The sequence below is a fragment of the Paramormyrops kingsleyae genome, chromosome 12 (genome assembly GCF_048594095.1).
Source record: "Paramormyrops kingsleyae isolate MSU_618 chromosome 12, PKINGS_0.4, whole genome shotgun sequence".
NCBI lineage: Eukaryota > Metazoa > Chordata > Actinopteri > Osteoglossiformes > Mormyridae > Paramormyrops > Paramormyrops kingsleyae.
Genome location: NC_132808.1, coordinates 13,189,734 through 13,215,103, shown reverse-complemented (window position 1 = coordinate 13,215,103; position 25,370 = coordinate 13,189,734). Strand labels below are relative to the sequence as shown.

The 25,370-nt window shown below is 48.3% G+C and overlaps 1 protein-coding gene across 3 annotated transcripts in view; it reads left to right on the top strand.

The window, feature by feature from the left end:
• The first annotated feature begins 753 nt into the window (after nucleotides 1–753).
• sorcs2 (sortilin-related VPS10 domain containing receptor 2) overlaps nucleotides 754–25,370 on the top strand; it is a 189,769-nt gene continuing 165,152 nt past the window's right edge. For 2 of the 3 annotated variants that reach the window (XM_023825438.2, XM_023825437.2), the window contains exon 1: nucleotides 755–1,225. In XM_023825438.2, the coding sequence (XP_023681206.2) occupies nucleotides 881–1,225 (345 nt within the window). In that variant the 5' untranslated portion in view covers nucleotides 755–880. Of the gene's footprint in view, nucleotides 1,226–25,370 lie in introns of all 3 variants that reach the window. The other variant, XM_023825439.2, reaches the window with a different exon arrangement.

Genomic DNA, 25,370 nt, shown 5'->3' with positions numbered 1-25,370 from the left:
GCAGGTCGGGTTTTGGTCGCCTGCCTCCCGCTCCATTTTTGCGTGGTAATTGGGTCTTCAGGGGGCACTTACGGTAATGAGCTATAGGATTAATTTGAATCGTTGACCCCCTGCCCTTTTCCACAACACCGCAAATCCTGACTGTTATATAGCTCCATATACTGTACAGAGTGGCAGGATGACAAAAAGCAGAAACATTGCTGTCTTTTTAAATGATCGCCAATGCCACAACGGCACAACAACATAAATTCATTACAAATATTTTAAAGGAAAGTAACAGGTCATGGAACTTCTTTATAAATGATGTAAGGTAAATTCCCCCAAAAATCTGCATCTCTTACGGCGAAATCTTATCATCACAGCTGCAGTGCATAAAAATCAGCGACCTGGCGCTATATACACAAACTTGTAAACCATCAAAAATAACGCTGTTTGCTGTTTCTGCTATTATTCAAATTTAATGTAAATATAGATATAAATCCATACGTATTTTCCGGTTACTCTCAAGACACTGAATGGCATGTTGTAATATGCTGCTCTTAAAACAATAACAATGCATGTGTTCTTGCCAGCTACTTAATCTACCTCTGGGATGAAATGCTGGGTTCTCTATTGCCGTTTTTGTCGCTTGGATGCATCGTCCCGTTAATCACTGTCACCGCGTCGGCCTCTCGGCTCCCGAGGACAATGACCGCTAGATGGCAGCATCGCCGCTCTCTCCGCGCCCGGCGGCCCGGCGCACTGACACGGCCACGTTGTTCCCAGTGTATACCCTCCTTCTCATCGCAATCCCTCCCTTCTTCTCCGGTTACAGTAGATCCATCTATCTTCCTCTCGCATCGCACTGTGCTGTCAGTATCAGATAGACCGAGCTGCTTCCATGGCGAAAAGCGAGCCGAATTTTTGTACGAAAGGAAGCTCTTCCCCGCACCTGTACCTGTCCCTGCTTCTGGCCGTTCACTGGGTGTCATTGCCGGGGCACGTAGACGGTGACAGCGGTGCTCTGCACCGGAGCGGCGGAGAGGGGACGCTTGACAGGAGCGGCGGCGGAGTGTTTGCGCGGAGGTTCGCCGATAGCGGCGGAGAGCCGGGCGCAGCGGGAACCGCACGCTTCAGGAGAGTAGCATCCCAGGAGAAAGTGTCCCTTCTGAGCAGCTCCTTCGTGCTGAAGGGGGACGCCACTCATAACCAGGCGATGGTTCACTGGACCGGCGAAAACAGCAGCGTAAGTGCAATTTCTGTCCATTTCAATCACTGCAAACTGACTTTAGTTATTGTCGCCGCTTGTCCTCTCCATTGGCAATACTGGTCAGCGACAAAGACGCCAACTTCTGTGTTGTCCTCGGACCCCTGCCCAGACGCACAAAGTGCTGGTCTGGTACACATGTACAGTATTAGAGCCAACTGACAGCTGTATACAATATAAATCTCAATGCATTTTAATGAAAAGAAAATTGCTGGTGTCCCTGATCACTGCTGCCAATTGCCGTAAATGATTAGAGACTATGGGTAATAAGGTACAGAATCAGCACCTGTCTTTTGTTCACCTACTGGCTTTTTAAAAGCCATTGTGTCAAACTGGTTTCTCTGCCTTCTAGCTTCGTGATGGATACTTCAGCTCTAAAACCTGCCCCCTGCGCAATGGAAAATAATTATTTTTATTCCTACAAACATATCCCAAGTGGAACTTTGTTTCATCATTATGGTCATTGGTGCTTTAAGAATCCCTGTTATTATTATTGCCTGAGCTATTCCTTCCTGCACAGAAGTTTTGAGAAGGCATGCAGCATGTAGGCTATGGACGAGTTTTGCAGAATAAGACAAATAAGCTTTTGCTTAACAGGAAACAGGTTCGTGGCGACATCAGCGACGCCGAGCCCACTGGGTTACCGCGGGGATACCCCCCTCCCCAGCCGGACACTTCGGGCTTCTCTACCGTCCATATCAATGATCGGGCTCATTATTCCCTGAAATTAATTAGTTCCGCTGTTCTTTTCAAAGATTTCGAGTGTGCGTATAGCTACAGTTCAAAGTGACTTACATGAAGGTGTTTATTAAGCTTCGCTGAATGCGAGTTGAACAGGACTTGGAGAGGTCTTGTTCTGCCTCAATATTATGTCTAAATTGCATTATTTTGTGGGAATACACGATTTAAACAACTCTTCATGGCCTTCCCGACCTACTTTCTGTAGGCCTATTTAAAAGTTAGATTGCACTTTATCGCTTTTAATGTACGGAAACTGTTTATGTATTATTATTATTATTATTATTATTATTATTATTATTAGGCCTATTTAAATTAAGCGGCTGCTTACATTATGGCGTCTCCAATTTTATTTGTATTAGTAATTTTGCTCTGAGGAGCGCGTCCTGCTGATTTTGTTTTAGTTTTATATACATCTGCTGAGCTTTCGACCCCCTGCCTGGAACACGGCTTCTTAGCAGACGTGTACCGGGTCAGGATTATGCTTACCCTGCTTTCAGCTCTCTTGTGTAAAAGTAGCGGAGACTTGACGGCGTTGGAGGCAGGCGGTGATGCGGAGAGCCGTCGGACTGTGACCGAGGATCGCATGTTTCTAATAGACTCTGCTCAAGGGCACTTACGGTACCCTGGGGAGCCACAACAAATGTCCATTTATAGCTCTTCCGTGTGACTGTGCGTGTGTTGTGGGATACATGGCTTTGTTAGTATAACTGAGTGACTATGCGTGTGCGTGTTTCTCGGTATACAAACTGCCTTCGTGTAAACCTGTGTGCTTTGGTGTGTACTCTATGATTATAAGCGGTTAAATATTTTTTCTTTAAACATATCTGTATATACTATGGCCATGTGTTTCAGTGCATTGGCGAGTTATGATGGGGATGTGTTCTGATTGAGCTCCCTTAATGTGGAGCGGTTTTTCATCTCCCACGGCCGAAAGTGGGTACCATCGCTGGGTGGTGGGGGGGAGGGGGGGTGCAGAGGGACTGCGAGGGCGTAGGAAAAGCAGCCCGGCTCACTTGTTGGTTGAGTCTTTCTCTAAGTGGTGTAAATGGCCATTTTGTTTGAAAAGTGGGCGGTGGTGGGAGGATTTCGTCCTGTTTTAGGGGTGCGGTGGGCGGTGTGTTTTGGGCACAGTGCCGGTATGAGATGGGGCTGCAGGGCGCCCCCTACAGGGAGGCAGCAGGTGTGCATCCTTTAGTGAGCTTTCCAGTGCATCCGTGGCAAATAATCTGCTTTCAAACGGGACTTTACAAATAAGTCTGCTTTACTCAGCAGCAGATTCCCTGGTTCAGCTGTCAGAAAGTTCTGCTGGCTTCCGCAGGAATGAAGAAGCGGGACAAACAGGGGGAGGAGCTGATCCACAGGCAGCTGGCACTGTCAGCCTGCGTGGCTCCCTGCATTTCTGTGCTTCCTTTTGGTCAGAGACGTCTTTAATTTCTTGCCTCCTCCCCCACACGGACACCACCGCAGATCCCGACTGTACGCGCCGTCCTGGGAAAGCCTTGATTGACGATCGTCAGCGATTATACGTTAACTCGGCTGGGGCTGCGTTAAGATGGTCTGCCGGGGACACCGATAAAGCCCCCGCCTGTCACACAAACACTGTAAGCAGTCGGGCACCTAGGGGAAGATGCCATTTAAACTTTCTAATGATGTTTCCCGTGCCGTTTCTCCTGCTCCGGCAGCACGTTATGAGATCTTTCTGTCAGGGTTTCACCAAATGCCTTAAAATAACGTAAAATGGCGAGATATGTGTCATCCACGTCCGAGAAGCGGCAATCAAGGTTTCCGTGAAAGGGTGGAATATATTATATTTTACGCTTGCCATAATTAATTAGAGCGTCAACACTCTTTCTTCCCAAATAAGCACCATTAACTGCGTACATAATGAATTACCAGGTTAAGTCGTCTGGCGTGCTGCAGCGCTTTTATAGGGACCCTGGAGAAATCTAGCAAAAATGATATGGTTTATATAGCACGGACATGGCCATCAATCGCATAGAAAACAACTTCCATAATTTCTAAGTGCCGATTTCAAAGGCAACTTGCTCGTCGTGGCTGCATATCATGCATGTATACGTGTATATATATTCGTCGTTTTTGGCATAGAGGGTGTCCCCCTGCCGCGTGCCCCGCATCCCCCACCCAGGATAACAGTTTTTTGTCCCGGATCTATATGGTCAAAGATAAAAATATCCGAATACTTATCTGCTGATAAAGTTACACACGTGTTTTATTGCATTCCATTAATTCCAATTCTGCTGAAATGGAATACAGTGAATTGTAGGAATGCGTGTATCTGGGAGATGTTTATGAATTACTGACCACATGGACGCCGTAGCACACAATGCAGGGTGGCGGGGAGCCGAATTAGATTGGTCTTTGTTACTACCACAGATGAACAGGTACGTCTAGAAAAAGAATCTGGAAAAAAACAGCCGAAGTGAGAGTCAGAGGATCCCCATAGCGGGGCCTCTCAAGCCTGCTTTGCGGCTTGTAATTAATGCGGCTTAATTGGACAGCTACGGAGTGGAGGAGTACCGTATTTTTTAAAATGACTTAGGGGCATCCCTCTCCTAACACTTACTCAGTATAGTCAATGTTATGGATATATTTAGCGTAAACAAAAGAAGACCATGGCAACCTGATTGTTTTGTTTCTGCAGTTCATTTGCTTAATCGAATGAAATAAATCAGTTGTTGAATTGCGCCGTGGCTAATAATCCGAATAAAAAGTCATACGCATTCGATAGTAATTGTATGTGGCACTGTGTTATTTTAAGGGCAAAAAGAGAATTATGCTGTAGACATACACTATAAATAGATGTGCCAACAAGAACGTACAGAAATACAAATTAATTTCACAGCTGAATTTCCTTCATTTAAAGTTGAGCTGGAAAACGTTGGCGGGAGATCGATCTCCCTGCGGATGGAGACTGCAAGATCCGCTCAGCGTGGCTCATCAGCGCCGCGGAGGCTGGGTCCGGTGTCCCAGTCTCGCTTGCCCCCAGGGTCTGCCGCGGGCTTCTGGGAAAGCTTCTCTCCGTTTATCAGCTCGCTGCTTTAGCACTGATGGCATCGAGCGGCCATTTCATCTCCACCTGGCTATAATACCTCAGGGTTGGCATTTTTTAAGGCAATGCCGAGAGCTTAGAATTTGTCGGGATCTAAATGGATCTCCATCCATCCTTCCATCTATCCATCCATGGTTTTTCTAACTGCTTATGTTGGTCAGAATTGGGTGTGTGGGGGGAGGGGGGGGGCAGCACAGGGTGCAGGGTTGGGGTACAGCCTTTATGGGACGCTAGTCCATCGCAATAATTTTTGTTGCTTTATCTCTATAATGACTGAAATTAAATTATTGAACAACTTCATGTATAACCATTCACACAAGCACATGCAAATATATCTAACATTCTGTGTTTTGCTCCTTAATTATTATGGATTATGGATTTTAGAGAATTTCAGGAATTTTTTCCACATGGATAAGATAAGATAAGATAAGATAAGGAGGGTCTTGTCTTGTTTGTAAGCATTGTTAAGCCCCCGGGACCCCCCCCCCCCCCCGCCAGCCACCCCCACGGGGACCAGTCAGCTCAACTATGACTGTGAGAGCTTAATTATACATGTCTAATGTGAGCCAGCTGTACCTAGTCATACGTTCCCTTCTCAGCTGGCAGTGGGCATTTCCGTGCTGGAGGTGTGTAATTGTGAGCTTGCACACTGATAATGCTACACTCCACACCATGATTTTGCTTGACACATCACACATGTTTAGCTCCATAAGATGTTGTCTTAAAGGCCGTCCCTTCCCTACAGACACCCCTACACTAAGGCAGATGGTTTGCTCCTGAAATCCTGGATTTCATTGCACGGATGTGACCCTGGTGAGTCACTAACAAAGGTGGCTTTATCGGGGATGTTGGTGACACCCTTGGCTGAACTGTGATTGAGTGGGCTTGGGTTGTGATTGGCTGAGGCATTAAGGACATAGTGGATGGGGTGTTTTTTTTTGTCAATATTTAGGATAATTCCCCCCAGCAGTAACAACCAAATGACAATGCTTGAAGTGACACCTTATTCGGTAGCCTCAGGATGTATAAAGTTTTTTTCCTTTACATAAGTGACTTTTTCGTTGCACAATAGAATAGTTTTTTCACTAAGGTTTACAGTTAGGTGTAAAATATACCTACAGATAGATTTTCTCAATGCAGACTCTTCCCATTTTGCAAAAAAAAAAAAATCACCAATAAGTCACACAAAGTACTTGTAACATCTGGCACGACAGGGAGGGTGCAGAGCAGGTGGCAGTGTGGGAATTCAGAGGCCTCCTGTGATGAATGAACTTCCGTTCAGATAAAGAGCGAGTGTGGGAGAGGCGCGCATGTGTCTGTGTCTTCCGGGTGGGTGTAGCGGTACTCGCAGGTCTTCGGCAAGGCGTTCCCCTTGGAGGTTCCCCTTGGGGGTTCCCCTTGGAGGTTCCCCTTGGGGGTTCCCCCCAGGGGTTCCCCTGCAGGATACTCTGCAGCTGCTCACTTTGTCAAGGCAGGGGGCTCCTTCCATCTTTTCACCTAGGTAGGGAGTGCAGTGTTGCTTCTTTACGCATCATATGCGCTTAATGTGCGTAGTTTATGGTTCATCTTCAGCGGTTGATATAATCGAGACCATTTCCTGAATCTACCTCCCAGTCAGCAATGGAGATGGGGGGGGGGGGGGGGGGATGCAGGGTGAGGTACATTTCTCTCTCAAATTGTCCTGACATATTGCTGTTGTGACCTCAAGGCTGAATACATCATTATGGATCCTATAATGGCTCACATTTGAATTCTAATTGAACCCAGTCTTCATTATTTACAAATTACCATTACAATTTAAGCAGAGTGTTGCCCCAAGGTCCAATGTCATTGGTGTCAAATAAAAAAAGCCTGTTTCCGATATGTGTTCCGGTTGCGATGCGCCGTAATTAGCGAGCCCTCGGGGCTGAAGTGAGGTGATGTCCACCCCTTGTTGTGAATGGCTTAGAAAGCACAGAGCTTCTTGCATGTTCTTGCCCTCACTGGGGGAGGCATGTTTATTATGGGACCACTCGTTTCACTGTATGGGGGGTGGCAAGAGACCTGTAGCATCAGGCAGTGTCCTGTGTAAAAAAATGGACTGAACCACATCCAGGCTGGTGATGTGTGGCACAGGGTAGGCAAGGGGGATAGTCTGTCACTGGATTGGGGCACTGAGGAGCAGGTGACCTTACTCAGCAGCCATTTGATGCTGTTTTGTCTCGTTCTTTAAAAACCAGGGGGCGGGGGCAACTATCATCAGCTGAGCTTGACACTTGGCCTGCTTTGTGGGGGTGTGGGGAAACCGCTGTTAAGATCCAAACGAAACCATTTGTCAAATGCCCAAATGGCAAGTTTGAGGGTACAGTGCACATACATAATTCCCGTGATGGCCCCCGCCCCCAGATGGGTTGGCATGGGTCTGGGCAGGGCTATGATGTGCCCAGTACCCACCGTCCAAAACAAAGAGGAAGCTCGGTTGGCTGTGGTGCCGGCAGTCTGCTAAGTCACCATCTTCTTAGAAGGTGGAGCCCACCTATGTCACCCTGAACCTAGGGGCAGAACAGTCATCACTGCTTAATCACATAACGTGCGGAGCCCTGGAAGACCTGTAGGGGGCGCATGAGTAGGGGTTGACCCGCATGGCCTTGATCACATGACCAGCATTGTCAGTTACTCCTAGCATCAAGATTAAACCGTGAAATCCTAGTTAACCTGTTACTCTTTCTCCCAAGAGCAGGGGAGGTCAAACACTCTTCTCTGGGGTCCTGGACAAACGCCCCCCTGGGACACTGGGCCAGTTACCTGCTTCATCTCACTGTGTTACAGCGAGGGGGGGCAGCTTCTGCTGAGGGGCAGAGAAAAAGTGTCAAGGTCTGACAACATTTACCCCAGTAATACTGGGCTGTTAGTATGTAAATACACCGGCCCCCCCACCCCCACATGACAAACTCCACGTAACCAGCCGACACAGCCAAATGTCTCCCGCTTCCCTTAAACATTTCGTACTTCACCTTATACATTGAATACAGATTTAGCTCATTTATCTTCATTTTTCACTGGAATGCAGTGCACGCCTCTGCCGGATTCTCTAATTGAGCGGGAAATAAATATTTACTTCAGAGCTGCAGAACTTGAACAGGGACGAGTCCCTCTAGAAGCTGTTCAATGGGAAATGAGAGATGGCTTTCAAGCTGGTCCCTTCAGTAGTGCTGGGGCAGATAGGCAGCCCATGGGGGGGGGGGGGGGGGCGGGGATGTAGCCGCTGCCATGGCCATCCCGGTGATGTGGGTTTGCCAGTGTCACATGCACTGCGCTGTCCAGCCAGTGTGACAGCACGGGGCCCCCCATGAGTAAGAGTGCGAGAAAGCAGGCCAGGATTCAGGATTCAAAATTATATTGTCATACGAACAAAGTACAGTGTACTGAAATTCTTCCTTGAATGCCTCCTTCAAAGACGAGACAATTAACAAAGCAGTGCGACATTACAGTGACTAGCATAAAATAAACAATAAACAACTAATAAATAATGTATACTACTGACAAAGTAACCAGCGGCTAGAACGTTTACGGGACAGCTGAGATTCGCGTGCGCAGACGGCCCATCCCGGCTGGGAGCGTGTGCATGTTAATGCTGCCATGTGGTCATGTATGTCAGCATGCACATGTAAATAGTTATGCATTTTTTGCATATGAATATGCGCGCCTGCATACATTTGCATATGAATGTGCATAGTGGAGCGTATCGGAATTCGCCTCAGTGAATCACTCCGATATGTGATTCCCAGACTCTGGTGAACCTCAGCCCTTTTCCTTTTAAAGAACGGGCAGGTTGTCGGTTCGAATTCAAGTGTTGTAGCTCAGAGAAAAGCATCTCCAGCTTCATTAAAACACCCAGTTGATTTGCATCCTTAAGACCTCAAGCTGAGTCAGGTTAGACCAGTGCTTCCCTACCGGTCCTCGGAGACCCCTAGACACTCCACGTTTTTGCTCCCTCCCAGCTTCTTGTCAGACAGTCCACGTTTTTGCTCCCTCCCAGCTCCCTGCCAGACAGTCCACGTTTTTGCTCCCTCCCAGCTCCTTGCCAGACAGTCCAAGTTTTTGCTCCCTCCCAGCTTCTTGCCAGACAGTCCACGTTTTTGCTTGGGAGCTGGGTGGACTGTCTGGGGGGCACTGAGGACTGGGTGGGGAAACACTGGGTTAGATAAAAGACATTTGTGCAGGACGAAAGAAACATTTAAGTGATGAGAAATTAAGCAGAATCACACCTTTTCAATGAGCTGTGTGTTTATGTGCTGTCGGCTTAGTTTCCATGCATGACTGGCATATTAATCAGAGGATTTGAGCACTGGGCTTTTCTGGGGGTGTCAGCCCAGGCATTTAAAGGGTTAATGGATCTCTAAGATCTGGAATAAGGTTTGTTTTGTGTGGCATCGTTAAGTTGAGGCTCTGGATCTCATTTCATCAGGCTTGTGTGCGTTTCAGTCACTGGTGCTTGTAGAGAAGGTGCCCCTGTCATAGCATCAATAGACAGCAAACCTCTTCCATGGTTGGTGTTCGAATGTCTCACCATATGTGTGTGTGCATGTCTGTGTGTGTGTGTGTCTGTATGCGTGTGTGTGTGAGACAGCATGCAGGCTTTGCGAGTGACTGAGGCCCAGGTTGAATCTCCTCCAACCCCCCCCCCCCCCACCCCGCTTGATGATTGATGCAGACTTCATGGAATTTTTTTCCCTACTAACAAAAAAACAACAAAAACAGCAACCAGCAGAACAACAGCTCGGCACCTCAAAGTGTATCTTCATCAGTCGGCCCAAATAAAACCTGTGTTTTGCGTGCCAAAGGCGGACGTTTACCCGTGTGAGACAGAAGACATCTTGACAGTTTCAGTTGGGGGGGAGGGGGGGGGAATCTGACCCAACGGTGAGGATTAACGGTGACGTGAGTTTTATTTCGGCAAATGCTGTTTTTTTTTTTTTCATTTGCCTTGGCAATCTGTTCTAAGAAAAGCTGGATCAGTCTATTTCATAATGTTATTTCATTACAATGCCCCTTTAAATATACCTACACAAAAGGCATAATTTTCCATTTAAATGAGATAGTTCTGAAACGATAACTGAGAATAGTGTGAACGATTAGTGTATCATGCCAAGAGCAAATCTTTGAGAAGTGTATGTATGCTGATTTATTGTATTGCTGCCATTGCTCTGTCCAGTAACCACTGTGTCTGTGTGATTTAGAGATCTTATCTCCTGAAAAAATGTTGCCACATATTTTGTGTCCTGAGAAAGAGCAGCTGTTATTTGGATTTGGTGCCCAGTGGATTCTCACTTTTCTCTGACGCCTGGAGGGCTTTTGGACCACTAGGAAGCACGCAGTGTTCGGAGTTTGGCCTTGCCCAGCATTCTTCAGCAGGAGTCAGCAGCATGGCAGCTCGCAAAGTGCCGGTAATTCTGTGGATGGCATGAGTCAATGAGAATAGCAGTATTACACAGGTGTGAAGATGATACAGCTCATGTATCCACAGCAAACCTCCACTGTTGGGTACGAGGGAGACTCTGAGGCCTAGTCAGGCTCCTCATACATCGCAGTCGGGGGAGACAGAGACCGGGCCTTGAACTCCCATAATGCATTGCGTCTGGAGCTCATCCCCTTTGGCGAGATCAGCCTGCATTCTTAATGCTCCACCAGGACAGCAGGACACTGGGGGGAAAAAATACAGCAGTTTTTTTTTCCTTTTCAAATCGACTTAAAATAATGACTTGAATTTCTCCAAAACATCTGGGGCCCAGTTCGGCTCCTGCGGTGACTATCTGGCATCCCGTGGACCCGCTTATCCAGAATCGGGACACAGAGGAGCACCTGCCTCGGACTGCTGGGAGTTTGTCTCTGGGAAAGAAAAAAAAAAACATATATATTTTTTCGTTTGATAAGCAGGGAAAACCAATTGCGGGTGAAGCACTCTTTGCCAGAGACTTGTGCCTCCGGAGGTATCAAGGCAGAATGAACTGCAGGAGCAGAAACCCAGAGGACAGAGACTCCCCCAGGGGTGCGAAGAGCATAATAACTGCCATTGTGCGGGGCAAGGAGCCGCTATCGGCCACTTTTATTACGCCTTGCCTTGCTCTCAGATTTGACTTTTTTTTGCATTGTATTGTGTAAATAATTTTCTCCACCTGCTTTCAATTTGAGATACAATTTACTGGACCTGATAGGCCCTTGTGTTGTGCTAAATCATTCCCTGGTGATGAATAAATTGAATTTTCCCATGAATACGTTATCAGGTGGGGTGTGATTTATGCATTCGCGGCAGTATATTAATCGTGTGGCGGGCGCATAAACAGGAGGGTGACGGAGCCCCTCACGGTGTGCTGCGGGCCCTGGGGCCGTCGGGTCACGCCTGCCCCCTTCCGGGGAGCGTGTGTGTTTATTTTGGTCGGCGCGTGGGGCTGCGTGCTTTTCCATGTTAGCCTACGTTCTCCTGCTCCAGCATCCAGCCAGCCACAATGACCCAGGCAGACCCTGAATGTCAATCCGACGTATTTATCTGTCTGCCGTAAACCGTCAGTGTGCTGCTGCCAGTGAGACTCCCCCCTTTCTTTTAATTTAATTCCACTTATTATTAATATTCATTGATGCGGGCTTCAGACTGCCTGCGGGCTGCTCAGTCCATTACAAAAGGCACGGAGGAGAGCTAGTGGGCGTCCGGTAATATTAACTCACGCTTTGGTACTCCTGCAGCATAATTAATATTAATCTTGGGAGCGGCAACAGCCTCCTCGTTCACACGAGACCTCCTCCAAATGGCCCACGTGGATCCGGGAAGGTCTGAAAAGAAAAGAAATGAAGGAACTAGTGGAATTAAATTTCAGAGCCAGTGGTGCCATTTCTGTAAATTGATTCGAAATGTTCCGGGCTTCGCTCCCCTGGAAGTGGTGCCGTTCAAGAGATCTGAAAAGCAGCACTTTGGCCAACGCACTGCAATCTTCCTGTCTGTCTGTTTTTTTTTTTTTTGTTTTTTTTTTAAAGTCAAGAGGGGTTTCATTATTTGTTTTCACTCGAAGATGATCAGGTTACTGTTATATGCCTATTTTGTACAGATTTCATTCATCTTTATGAAAACAATTCAAGTTCAGGTTACTCGCGCTAAGGGTGCAAGTGACAGTCGCTGAGCGGGATTCAAGATTCCAGCCTTTTGTTCTGGGTCGTGCTGCGTCATTAATTGCCACATTGGGCCGAAGAGCCCTGCCTTCTAATCTGTTATGCTGCGTCCTGATGCCCAGGGAGATACCGTCTGTTGTGATTTATCAGAGGCACCCCTGGCAGGGTACTGCTTTCCAAACAGCACAATGAGGAGGCTGGCATGAGTGATGATAGCAGGTCTCACCCTGGTCAGCTGTAGCCCCAACTCTCTCTGCACCCTCTGTAGGTGAAGGCTTCTCCAATCTCTGCGGATAATGGGGCTGCGGTCCATGTGGACGATTTTGAGGGACCCCCAGCGCTGTTTTACAATCCCTTTGCTGTTCTTTCCGTTGATTGGTGACGTGGAGGAATGAGTGTTTTCTGCCCTCAGTGTGAGATGCCTGCGGTTGTCTGTTTCGCAGGTCGCCGATAAGGGTCGAGCTCCCCATCAGTGAAGATCAGAGCCGCTCTGGCCCCCCTTCGGTCCTCTGACAGGCCTCTGTTCTCGGGCCAAGCTCCCCATGAGAATCCCAGATGAACCGGCTCATCCTTGCAATCCCAGGACCGCTAATTTGCTCCGGAGACTGGCTTTTTCAGCGTGTAATCCACCCTGTCACCACCATGCCTCCGTCAACACCCCCCACCCTTGCAGTCCATTCCCACGTTGGAGGATGTCTCGCCCATCCCTGGCGCCAGGCTCTGACCTTGGGGCGGTTCCCTTTGCCCGGGGGCATTGCCAGTGAGCATGCAGTGGTCACATGCCTCTTACCCAAACCTGACATATTTCCATGGCTTTCAGACCAAAAAAAAAAATAAAAGGGCTGAATGGAATGTGAATGAGTTTGCTGTGCGGTAAAGAGACCGTCGCCATGGATATGTTTTGTTTTTTTTATAACTTGTTGTCTTGCCCGCCAGCCAATCGCAGGGCAGCGTGCAGCCAGACGTAACCACGGGGAGTCACCTACGCACCCCCCCCCCCCAACTGGTGACACGCTCCCGATGTACACCCCCAACGCTTCCATAACAAATTTCATCTCATAACTGCCCCCCCGCCCTTTAACGAGGGGGCCACCACTGCAGCCCATATTTTGTTTTATTATCTTTATTAACAGCCTGTCCTTGTTGATTTGTCCCCCTTTGTGAGCATGTCTGTGGCTGTAAAGGAGAGAACACTTCGCTATATGGGCTTTGGCGCAACGAGGGCAGTAATAACAGGAGCTGTATCGTCGTAACTGGGGGTGCAGGGGGCGTTTCTATGGCCAGTGCTGTATGGTGCTCTCACAGGGAATACCTGTGCAGTGTCCCCCCCCCCCCATGTGGCAGATGGTGCGGCCTGAGGCCCCGTCGGTGACCCGGCAGTGATGGGCAGCCTTGGCCCTGTCCCATCACCATCATGGACTGATCCCGGTGTCCCCCGAACATGGGCGTGTGTCAGCGGGGGGGGGGTCCCGGGGGAGGTCTCCGACTCGCTGCCCATGTGGCAGATCATAAGATCATAGCTTAGTTGCGGAGCCCAAGGGTTAAAATCAGCATCCCAAAAATGTGATGGAGATTGACCAGTTTTAAATGGTGCCTGGCTCTGTGTGTAATCTGTATGGTGGGGGGTGATGACTAACAGTTTCTATTGCATATTTTTATGGAAATGTGTGCGTGTGAAACCCCCCAGGCTCCTAGCCAGAAATTAATTTGGGGTGGGGTGGGGGTGCACCGTGGTAGATTTCACCCGACCGGGGAGCGGAAGCACATTTCAAAGGGGATTCAAACTTGTAATTTTAGTGACTGGCTAAGCATCTAATCAGCAACAAACAAATTTTGGGGGGTAGGGGGTTTCACCTGTAATTTTAATATGCTTAGTGACCCCCGTGATAGACTGACATCCCTTCCCCTGCCCTGGCCGGTAGATATGTGGCTGAATTTCGGTGTGAATGACTTTTCAGAGTCATCGCACATGAACATACGCATGGACATAAGCTCAGCTCTCCAACACTGATGCAGTGACCTGCGATTGAGTGTGACAGAGCGAGCCTGCTTACTCAGCCTGACATATCCGGATATGTGAAGAGGACAGGCTGTCTGCTGTCAAAGAGCTGATTGGCTGGACAGCTTGGTCGGAACGAGCCGATTGGTCCTCGGCCTGCGGTGACCTACCATGGGTCTCACGCAGCTCCTTTGTCAGGGAGCCCAGGATAGCCAATCACAGTGAAGCTTGGTGCCTGTGTGGAAATGGCCACTGAGACAGGCCTTAAATGTACTCAGTTCACTCCACATGAATCCTCCTCTGTCTGATCCCTGTGATGGTTTTAACTGGGGCTGAATGCTGGAATAATTAAATGCCAGTCTGTTCCATCCTAATTTTAAAGCTTGGTTATTAAGTGCTGAAGAGACTGGGGTCGAGACAGATGTCCCTGCAGTGTGAGTCTGCGTAATGGGAGGTACTGTGTGACCTTGTACCCTGACCTCTGATGTCACATTAGCCTTTGGACTGCTAGTTCTCATTCGCCTAAAATTACTGGCACACCAGTATGTAAATATCGGCCTTTACAGTACCCAATATATTTTTGTCTAATGTTACAGACACCAATAACTGGCCTATCTCTGAGCTCCACAAATCCGTAGTCAGTGATGTTACTTCTTATAATGCAGCACTGACTTGGGAAACTGTAGTGAGGTTTTAAGTGGTGAAAACCCTCATCTTCCATTATGGATGATAGTCCAGTGCATCTCCATTATTTTATTAGTTATGTCTTTAGCTTTGGTCCTGCTAACTTTAAAGCCTGAATATTTGCCAGCAATATCATCCAAGACTGACACCCTTGGACCAATGCTAATGTTCTTGATTTTAAATGACCGTCATATCGTGCATCTGGAAAGACATCGGGAAAGTTCTCTGGTGAGGTGACCCCAGCGCTGAATGGGTGAGGCAGCTCGCCTGGTCGCCCCGTTGCTCTTTATTTCAGGTTGCTTGAGTGGATGTGAGTCATGCTGATTGCTTTTTCAGGTGATGTGACTCCAGCAGCTGTGTGTGTGTGTGTGTGTCTGCGTGTTGGGGGGGGGGGGGGGGGACACACCCTCCTCTGTCTTCGGGAAGGGTTTTCTGCTCAATGCCAAATCCCCTTCCAAAAACAAAAATCAGGTCCTCATGAAAGACGTTTCTGCAGAATCGCTGTAAAAGCGAGCCAAGGCCCTCTGTGCGAGACGCGCCGCCCGGAGCAGTTATTCATCATCTCGGCCAGCTCTGGGTGGCCACAGCGAGAGTTCTGCTGCTTTTATAGAGTCCATTTTAATTAGTGACTGACTGAAGGCTCCGACGCCAAGTGAGGTGACTTTGCTCGCTAGCAAAACTGTCTTTCAATAGTAATTAAATGCTGAGAGAGCGAAGGGCCCTGTATCCAGGGTCTCTGGTAGACCAGTTTTGGACAGCCTTGGTCTGACCTTTGTCTTTCCATCCCATCTTCTCCACTGTGAAACCACCCATGACTTTGGATTTCGAAGAAGGTTTGATGCTGCTAGATCCGGACGGCCAGGATGTTTTGAAAGAAGAGCCGGTCTTGAGGTTTAGGACATTTATACTGTAATTTATTTAGCCTTCATGCAAAGTAACATAAAACCCTAGAGGGATGTGGGATTATGTGCAGATGACCCTTGGCTGAATAGACCCTGCAAACACAGTGACGTTTCGCTCACGGTGAAGCTAACAACCATGATTATGACAAGAGTCTCAGACTATCACGCTCGCGCAAGAAATCTTACGGCAAATTTTTACCTTTCCGTTACAAACCTAAACTTAGCTACACCAAAAGCCTACAGTCTATTTACAAGGTAATAAAACTATCACGTACATGAAAATTCGTGCGCAGACTCGTCTCAAATTGAAAGTCTCACGCCAGCCAGCTGACCACAGTCGGCAGCCCCTGTCATGATCCAAACTCAAGAGAAACAAAACACAGGAACGGTCAGTTTATTGTCTATTTGGCGCCGATTCATACCACAGTCAACATAGAGGACGGACTATAAAGTGATGGAATATGTGTGGGATTCGGCTTGAAGTAGCAGAACGCCAGCGGGACTCCTCCCGGAGACATGGCTGGACCGAAGTGCGGCAGCACTTTGATCTTCATGTCAGATGGTGCTCTCAGTGTTATCGGAAATGTCTGCCCAGGGACCAAGCTAAGACTATCAGCCGGCGAGTGACCTCAAGCCCCTGGTCCACCGTCAGCTGATCACTTTTGTTTTGCGGTGCTTTTAAGAGGTTTTGTGGTGGGGGGAGGTGGGGGGGGGGGGGGGCAGACAGAAGTCAAGTTAAGGTCGGGCACACTAATGTGATGTTTTGGCTATTGCTCCTACCCTCCAAAAAGCAATATTCTCTTGTGAAAGTGGGACCATAGTGTCTCACAATGGCTCTTTGTAAGCAGCCTACCTGCCATCTGAGAGGGCCTACCTGGGAAGGAGCACCTGTAATTACCCTCCAGGCATGTGAGGGGTCACAGGTCAGCGCAGCGCAGTGGAAAGCGGTGACGGCAGTGCCTGGGCATGTCATGCCTGGCCAGGGGTGACGGCCTCCTGCCGGGGAAGGGGGCAATAAAGGCGACACCCGTCTGGGAAAACCAGACTTAAGGAGCCATGAAGCTTGGCAGTAGGGGAGCAACAAAGCAACTTCCCTTATTTGGCTGCGCCCCCCCCCCTCCCCCCGGCATACAAACCAGCCCCCCAGTTCAGGGTTTTCCATCCTTGTTAACATTCAGGACAACCTGATGTCTGTCATGTGTCTTAGACATGGGGAGTCTGAGTCACATGACAGACATCAGCATCTGCGGGGAGTGAATATTACAGAGAATACTTAGGTTTCTCTCATGCTTACATTGGCTGACTTAAACCCAGACTTAAATGATTCTCCATATTGTCAAAGCCAAATCTCTGCTACAGTGCCCTGCCGTACAAAGGCAAAACATGGTAACTGCATATTTCTGACTGAAATCTGGTCTCTTAGGTTCTGTTTTAACTTTTGACAAAGTATCCTGGTCATACTTTGCTCAGTTTTGCAGAGGACACTAGGCCTATTACTGACCTACCTGGTACACATACGGGTGGGCAGTCAAAAGACCTTGAAGCTCTTTTCCTTAGCACCAGTGTCAGTGTAGTTACCGTGTTTTACTCCTGCGTGGCAGATTGCTCACAGAGGATGCTTTGATTTCCAACCTGCTTCAGTTGGCTGGCTTATAACCAAACGATTCTCCTTATTGTCAAAGACAAATCCGGGCTACAGCGTCGTCAGCGAGCAGGACCCCACACGCGCCGGCCGGATGGACGCGGGAGGGAAGGAGGAGGCCTGCCATGCATGGTCAGCTTATCGATTCGCGGCCTGCCTCTGGATTCTGCTCGGCCCCCTCGAGGAGATCTGACACGAAGTGCTCGCATCACACTCCTCCTCCGTATCGGCGCTCGGGGGGAGCGCCCCGCGCAGGCAGACGCCGACGTTTCGAATCGATTCGAAATCCATCGTGGGGAACCGGGAATGCGGCAGTAATCAGCCGTGAGAACAGAAGCGGTTCGGGCCGACGGGACGTGAAGTTCGCATGGAATGTGGCGCCGCATCCTTCCGGCAAGGGATCGCCTTCAAAGTAAGAATTAGTATGGTAATCAGGAAATGATAAAAGAAGGAGTCAGCTGGAGTGGGCTGGAGTGGGATTGTCCTGGGCATGAAAACCGTGCGGTGATTGATTTGTAGCCCTGGCTAAAGAAGGAACAGGAAGCTGCCATAGAGATTTAACTCGTGTATGTCGGCGGAACCGCGTTCGAGCCATGTGCGCTCGCGTTGTGCACGGGATCTATTCGGTGGCCGCCTCATTTGAGCAGCTCGTAACGTGTTTAATTAAAGGTGCTCGGATCTAATCAGCTCGCTGTCCAGGCTGCCCCAGGCTCAGGTGCATCACGGCTAATTAACACATTGTAATTAATTTGCCGAACGGCAAGAGATGGGATACGGGGTGGTATGGGGGACTCCGCAGGTTTGTTCCGCGGTCATTGACAGGCCCCCTCTGTAAACACGAGGCGTCTGGATCCCGTCCAGTCATGTTCTATTTCGGGCCACGGTAGTAAGAAAGCGCCATCAGCCATCTGCATCGTCCACGTTCTAGCGAGCTCACCACATTAAATCACAGACGTATGTGGAAGGTGTTGTTTCAGCATTCCCCCCCCCCCCCCCCCCTTCGTGTGATCTCACTGTGTCGCACATCAGTGTCAGGGCTGCAGTGAGTATGTGTGTAAAAATCACAGTCAAGATCTGTGTGGGCTGTGAATCCACTGCATCTCTGCCAGACCGATGCAGTCGTGTATCTAATATCACCCCCCCCCCCCCCCCATCTCCTCGTCCTTTTCGGGGGGGGGGGGGGCTGTCCTTTTCTGTTATTTTGTCCTTCCCCTGTGTCTTCCCATGTCTCCCCCATCGTCTCACTTCCAAGCTAGTCTGACAGCTGAATGGATTAGCATGTGCAGTGCAAGTCGTCCGGCTCTGGAATCCCCCGAGGTCCGGAGATTCCTGCCTGTCCCTTCTTGGAATTCCTCGGACACTTCCCGTTCCCAGTCTCCGTGAAATAATGAAGCGGAATGTTTTTGAAGGTATGCACAATCGCACCTTTAATTAGATTCGTGCCGAGGCAGCCATATTGCTTAATCAGAGTGAAGAGCAGCTCTCCTGATGATAGCTTGGGAGATTTGATGTTTATCTGTGTTGAGCTGTCCTCCAGGAGTTCCTGCGACTCCAGTGCCCAGTGTCCTTCCTCTAAGAGTAGGGAGGTGGGAGTTCCAAGTACCTCCAGCTTCACCTGTGGATGACCAACTAAAGGACCAAGAGGCTTGGTCTACCGGCAAAGCAGGGATCAGGCCATTCAAGATATCTGGGTCAGGACTGCTGCATGAATTAATGTAAATAAGCTGAAGTACATTTAACATTTAGGATACGCTTTTGCCCAAAGTGGCATACGAGTGAGGCGAATGGTAGACGGTAATACTGGCAGTTCATCAATTTCTGTGGACCCCTGCAAATGCTCTATGGGAACCCGGGGGGGGGGGGGGGGGTGAAGACCTCTGACAAAGTAAAGCCAGAGACAAAAAATAATGGTCTTGGGCAATTAAAATAAAAGAAAAAAACGTTATCAAAGCAAGCCGAGGCCGCAAGACAGCTTCCAACTGACAGCATTTTTTTTTAGCCTTCTGAGCACCAAAACATGCTACAGCTGCACTTAGGGTTCCCCTCCTGAATCGCACTGAAAAATACACGGGGCATTTAGGTTTCAAATATCTCCTCTGCAGGAAGAACGTGGCATACAAAGGACTCAAAGGACACAAAGGCGGAAGGGTGGGTAAACGGTTTAGGCTTAAATCACATCCGTATGCTAAATGGTAAGCCTTTCAAAGATAGTATTTTATAAGAAGACTGTTAGAGAGAACAAGTTTGCCCATTGATGTGTTTGTTTTGAATGGCGATGCGATTGTAATGTTGCGGGTGAAAGGATCCCATTACGCACCAGATAACTATTATCCAGGGCAGAAAGACAGAGAACTTTCAATGGACTCCTGCCCTTAAACAGGTTCACCAAGTTCTTCTAGTCAGGTTCCTCCATTCATTGAGCGACAGTGGAGGATAAAATCGCCAGCAGGAGAAACGCTCTCTTTCTCTCTTTTGTATAAATTATGAAACCTGTTTTCGTGTTGATTCTCAGTAGCCAGAGGTCACCTTGCCTTTACTGAGGATCTCCACTTTACTTTTGGACAACCCAAATTCTGATTTCACCGACGGCTTCACACTGAAGACGAGGATGTTTCCGAGACCACTGTATTTTTTATTTTTTTACCACAGTCAATTTGGAGTAGTTATCTGTCCCTCCATCGCAGCCCTTCTTGGCATATGACTGCTCAGCACGTAGGGATGTGATCGATTCCGAGAGAATCGCAGTATTTCTTGTCACTAGCGACCGTCCCATTATCTGTCAGTAACATGGAGGAGCCGAGATGCGATTTTACGTGTCTTCTTAAAACACTTCTGCTACGCCCTTCTAACAGGCTCCTCACATGCCGCAGAACCGCAGTAACAGGCTGTGCTGCACTTAAAAACGAAATGTCGCCACACAGTCCAAACCACATCAGAATATCTTGACTCCTGCCTGCAGAAGTTGTCACCAATTTGTTTTTTTTTTTTTCTGGAACATTCTTCGGGCGAGCAGATGTGTCCTCCCCTTCTCAGTCTGTCTCTCTTCTTTGCGCTGAATGAACACGCTATCAGTCATAGAACTAGCTGACGGACCCCACAACAGTGGAGAGAAAGGCTGCCGATGCAGCGATGCCCTTAGGCTGTGGAAAATCCCATTTCAGATCATTCATCACCGTCTGTGTGCCTTACCCTACCTGCCCCCTACAGGCCGGCCACAGCCCCGCATTTCTCCAGGATCTCCCCAGTACTTACTCCTGATCTCATTGCTCCCAGTTGCCGGGCATGTAGGCTAGTTAGCAATTGCTAAGGTAAAACCCACAAGCAACATTGTTAATAGTTATGATGGTGGTGGCTGTCCACCAGGGGATTTATGAAAGGCGGGGCTAAGTCTTTACTGGGAGCATCTGGTGGAAATGGCACAAAATATTTAAACTACAGTGCCCTCCCCAATTATTGGCACTCCTTGTGAAGATTTGTAAAAAATCCAGCTTTTGCCAAAGTAGCTTCATCTCACACTGAAAAAGATTAGGAAAATCCAACCTTTGACAAAGTAAAATCTTGGGGTTACCACGTCTCTGAAAAAACTATCAGACAGATTCATGCTAACAGATTATTTGGAAGGTATGCCAGAAAAAGTTTTTTTTGTCAGTTAACCGGAAACGTAAGCACCTGGAGTTTGTGAAACACTAGTACAATTTTAACTGGAACCAAATTCAATGGTCTGATGAAACAAAAACTGAGCTTTTTGGCAATAAACATTCAAGGTGGGTTTGGTGTAAAAAGAAGGATGGCTATAATGAAAGGAACCTAATCCCAACTGTAAAATATGGTGGAGGTTCTGTGATGTCGTGGGGCTGTTTTTCCTCCGAAGGCCCTGGAAATCTCGTTAGGGTACATGGCATTATGGACTCCATGAAATACCAGGACATTTTAAATCAAAATCTGCCAGAAAACTAAAACTGGGCCGTCATTGGATCTTCCAGCTGGACAGTGATCCTAGACACATGCCCAACTCAACACAATAATAGTTAGCTAACCATAGAATCAAGCTTCTGCCATGGCCATCTCAGTCCCCTGACCTGAACCCCACTGAAAACCTGTGGACCTGAGCTGAAGAGGAGAGTGCACAAGAGAGGGCCTCGGACCCTGGGTGATCTGGAGAGGTTCTGTACAGAGGAATGGTCTCAGAAGCCCTGCTCTGTATTCTCCATCCCTATAAAATGTTATAGGAGAAGACTCAGTGCTGCTATACAGGCAAAGGGAGGCTGTGCAAAGTATTAAATGCTGGGGTGCCAATAATCGTGGCACATGTGTTTTTGCTGAGAATAATTATTTGATGAAGGATTTGTTTTTCTTTGATTAAATTAATTTATTAAAGGTTGGATTTTTCTCATTTTTTCAGTATGACTTGAAGCTACCTCACCAAAAGGTAGATTTTTTTCTAACCATTTTTATAAATCTTTACAAGGGGTGCTAATAATTGTGGAGAACGAAAGAACATTTTAAGGGTTCTAAAGCTCCCCTAAACAGCCGTAGCACCAACCCCGGTGTCTACAGTCACCTAAACTGTTTGGATGGATATTTGCACGCTTTCCGCAAATGGCCTCTGCGGCTCAGTCTGGGGTCTCCGTTATCTTCTCCCGCTAGCATTAACAATCCACTAACGCTGGGGACGGGTTTAGGCGATAGAGCTTCCTCCCGGATCGGGACCGATTGCCGCACATGATGGAGAACCCAGTGGCCGTGTTTGGAATGTGGGGGTTGAGGTCGTGCCCGTTCTCTGGCCTCTCGTAGGAGGCAGGAGATTCGTCAGAACTTGCCACTGTAGCTCATGGCCACCAGAGGGTGAGCAGGTGATAAGGAGAAGGAGACACATGGAAAAAGTTCTGGAGCTCACTTCTCGGCTTGCACATTTAAAAAAAAAAAGAAAGAAACGTAATTTGGAGCGACCCCAGCTGTGTTTCGCTCTGTCTGAATGAAGCCGTTCTCTCGCCGGACTGCTTTTGATCTCGTATTTACACTCGTAGACTAACCGGTGTAGCATCTGCTTCCGACTGATAAGGCCGCCTTGCTGATTATCCCTGTGATTGGCATCCCCGGTGAGGCACGGCGGCGAAGGTCGCCCCTAGCCAGTGAGGGTGCGTCCGGCACTGTGTCCCGCATTGCTAACACGTAAATACAAGCTGTTGTGCTAGGCTGTTCTTTTTCCCCCCTTACTTCTAAAGGTTGGTCTGTTTGTTCCTTTGTTGTGGCTGTCAGGCTCTGGAGACATGGGAATTGTCTGCGATGGAGTTTGGGGGCATGAAAACACAGAACGGGCCTTCTGTGGTGACCGCTTTTCGCTCCCCAGAATGCTGGCTCGTTGGAATGTTCTTTTCATTCTACGGCTGGCTATTCTTTTGGGTTCCACGCCGGCCCATCCTCCCTGCGCTTGTCCACTCGGTTTGGCAACTGTTCCAGGGTGCCTGCTCACCATTTTAATGAACAGCGGCTTCTGAGCACAGGACTCAGTTTATTGGGGTCTGGATGAACTGAATCGGTATTGACAACCACCCAGACATAGCATAGTTATTCAAATCAGAGCTGCTCAGTCTTTCAGGTAGATGCACAGTGGATCTTTGCTTGGAAGAATGGTAATTTGTTCCATTAAGGAAATCTCTAGTAGAATTAGCAGGTTAAATGCACAAGCAGAGGCAAAAACTAGAGTCAGTCCCATTGGAGCTGTAATTACGCCCCTCTGCGTTGAGACTTAGCCAGCTCCTGTGTTTCATGAGGAAGCCCAGTTAAGACAAAGGAAGCGGAAGAGAATTTAATCAGCAGACTGTCAGCCTGGGCTCCCTCTGGGGCCTTGGATGCAGTTCAGAGAGTTGAAGGGGCCCTTGTCATCGCTTTACCATGTAAAGTCGAGATGGGCAATCCTTTGATGCGGGCCACCCATGTTGATGTGGGCAACCCTGGATGCTGCACAAATACCTGATGGATGTGGAAGTTCTCTCTGCCGGTTAGACTCGAGGAGTTAAGCCTGCTTTGCTGGGCTGATAAGAAACTCAGAGCTGCGGTTCATTTGGGGGAAAGTCGCCATAAGCATCGCCCATGTGCAGGGCTGGTGCCGTCCGTGGGGTCCACGTGCACAGGAACACATGTGGAGCATTCGGGTTCTTGCCCCAGGGTGAAACACAATAAGACTGAGGGGAGGGAGGACCTAGAAAATGCCGGGGGTTCCACACTTCATCTTACACCCAACACATGCTTCACAGTTGCAGTTGATTGACTGGATCATGGCCATTCTTTGTTTCAGAGGCTAAGGGTGGGGGGGGGGCGGGGTGGTATCAGTATGGTTTTGGTTTGTTTCAGCTGATGTCTTACAGTGGAACATGTTAAATTGGTTTGGGGGTGGCTCTGTGAGGTATAGAGGTGGAGACGCCGTCTGTTGAGGGTTTATGTATTCCCGTTTTTAACGTTGCCTTCATATCAGGTTGATAAGTGGAAGCCTTGTGTTCTTTACTCAGTGTATTTGGAGGTATTTGAGACAACTACTCCCATGTTTGACTCACTAACATCTTTCTATGCGTTAGATATAGGTTAGCCCATCCCCCATGCCTTGGCTGACCATCCGACCATATAGAGGGTCTCAGCCCCGCTTCCTGCAGTGAGAGAGAGGCCCCTGGCCGCCTGCTGCCCCGTTCCGGATGGGAGGGAGTGAAAACAGAGGTGTTGATGTGATGCACTTGCCCCACACCCCATTTCAGGGTCTCATCGATCTCACACTCATTTTATAGGGCAGCGGAGTCATTCCTCTCTCTGTCCTTTTCAGCACCACGAACCTTCTGAACCCTGCAGATCTGTGGCAACTTCAAAGCAGGACATGTTCTTTTTCCTACATCCCCCAGTGACTGGAGGTCCCAGGCTGAATGTGTACTGACTAATGCATGTTGTTTGGAGTTCGTGTTCCTGGTTTCGTGTCTTTAGTCTATATCTCTGTCCAGGGTCACAGGTTGGGTTTTGTGAAATGCTTGTTTTTTTTGGTCTTTTAGTTGTGTGGCCATCTTTTGATTTCCTCTCCTTCTCTACTAATCACTTCCATTTGAGTGAGTTCCTGCAAACCTCGCTCCAGAACCTTCCATCCAGTTAGCAGCTCCATTCCATTATCTGCTTCCTGTGGTTTACTGCCCCCTGGAGGAAGGGATTACGGGGAAGGAAACCTGGCAGCGTGGCTGGGATGGTTCGGGTCTGGGTGCTGGATCTCTGGTCAGATCTTACGACAGTAAAACACATTTAATCAGTGATTAATTTTGGCTTTGATTGGACTCTATCCTAGATAGATACATATAATTCCCACTATGGACAAAACTATTGGGACACCTGGCCATTACACCTACAAGAACTTTCATGACATCCCATTATAAATCCATAGGCATCAGTATGGAGCTGGTCTCCCCTTTGCAGCTGTAACAGCTGCCACTCATTAGAAAAGACTTTCCACAAGACTTTACAGTGTGTCTAAGGGAATTTTTGCTATTCACCCAGAAGAGCATTATGGGGTCAGGCACTGATGATGGACGTGAAGGCTTGGAATGCAATCTCTGTTCAATGGGGTTGAGGTCGGGGCTCTGTGCAGGCCAGTCAAGTTCTGTCATACCAAACTTATCCAATCATGTCTTTATGGACCTTGCTTTGTGCACTGATGATAAGTCATGCTGGGACAGAAAAGGGCCTTCCCCAAACTGTCCCCACAAAGCTGGAAGCACAGAATTGTCCAAAATGTCTTATTATGCTGAAACATTAATTGTTCCCTTTACTGGAACTGGGGCCTAACCCGACCCCTGAAAAACAACCTCACACCATTATCCCTCTGTTACTTTATGGAGTTTGCCACTTCATGGCTGAGTTTCTGTTGTTCCGAAACGCTTCCACCTCGCAATAATACCGCTTACATTTGATCACGG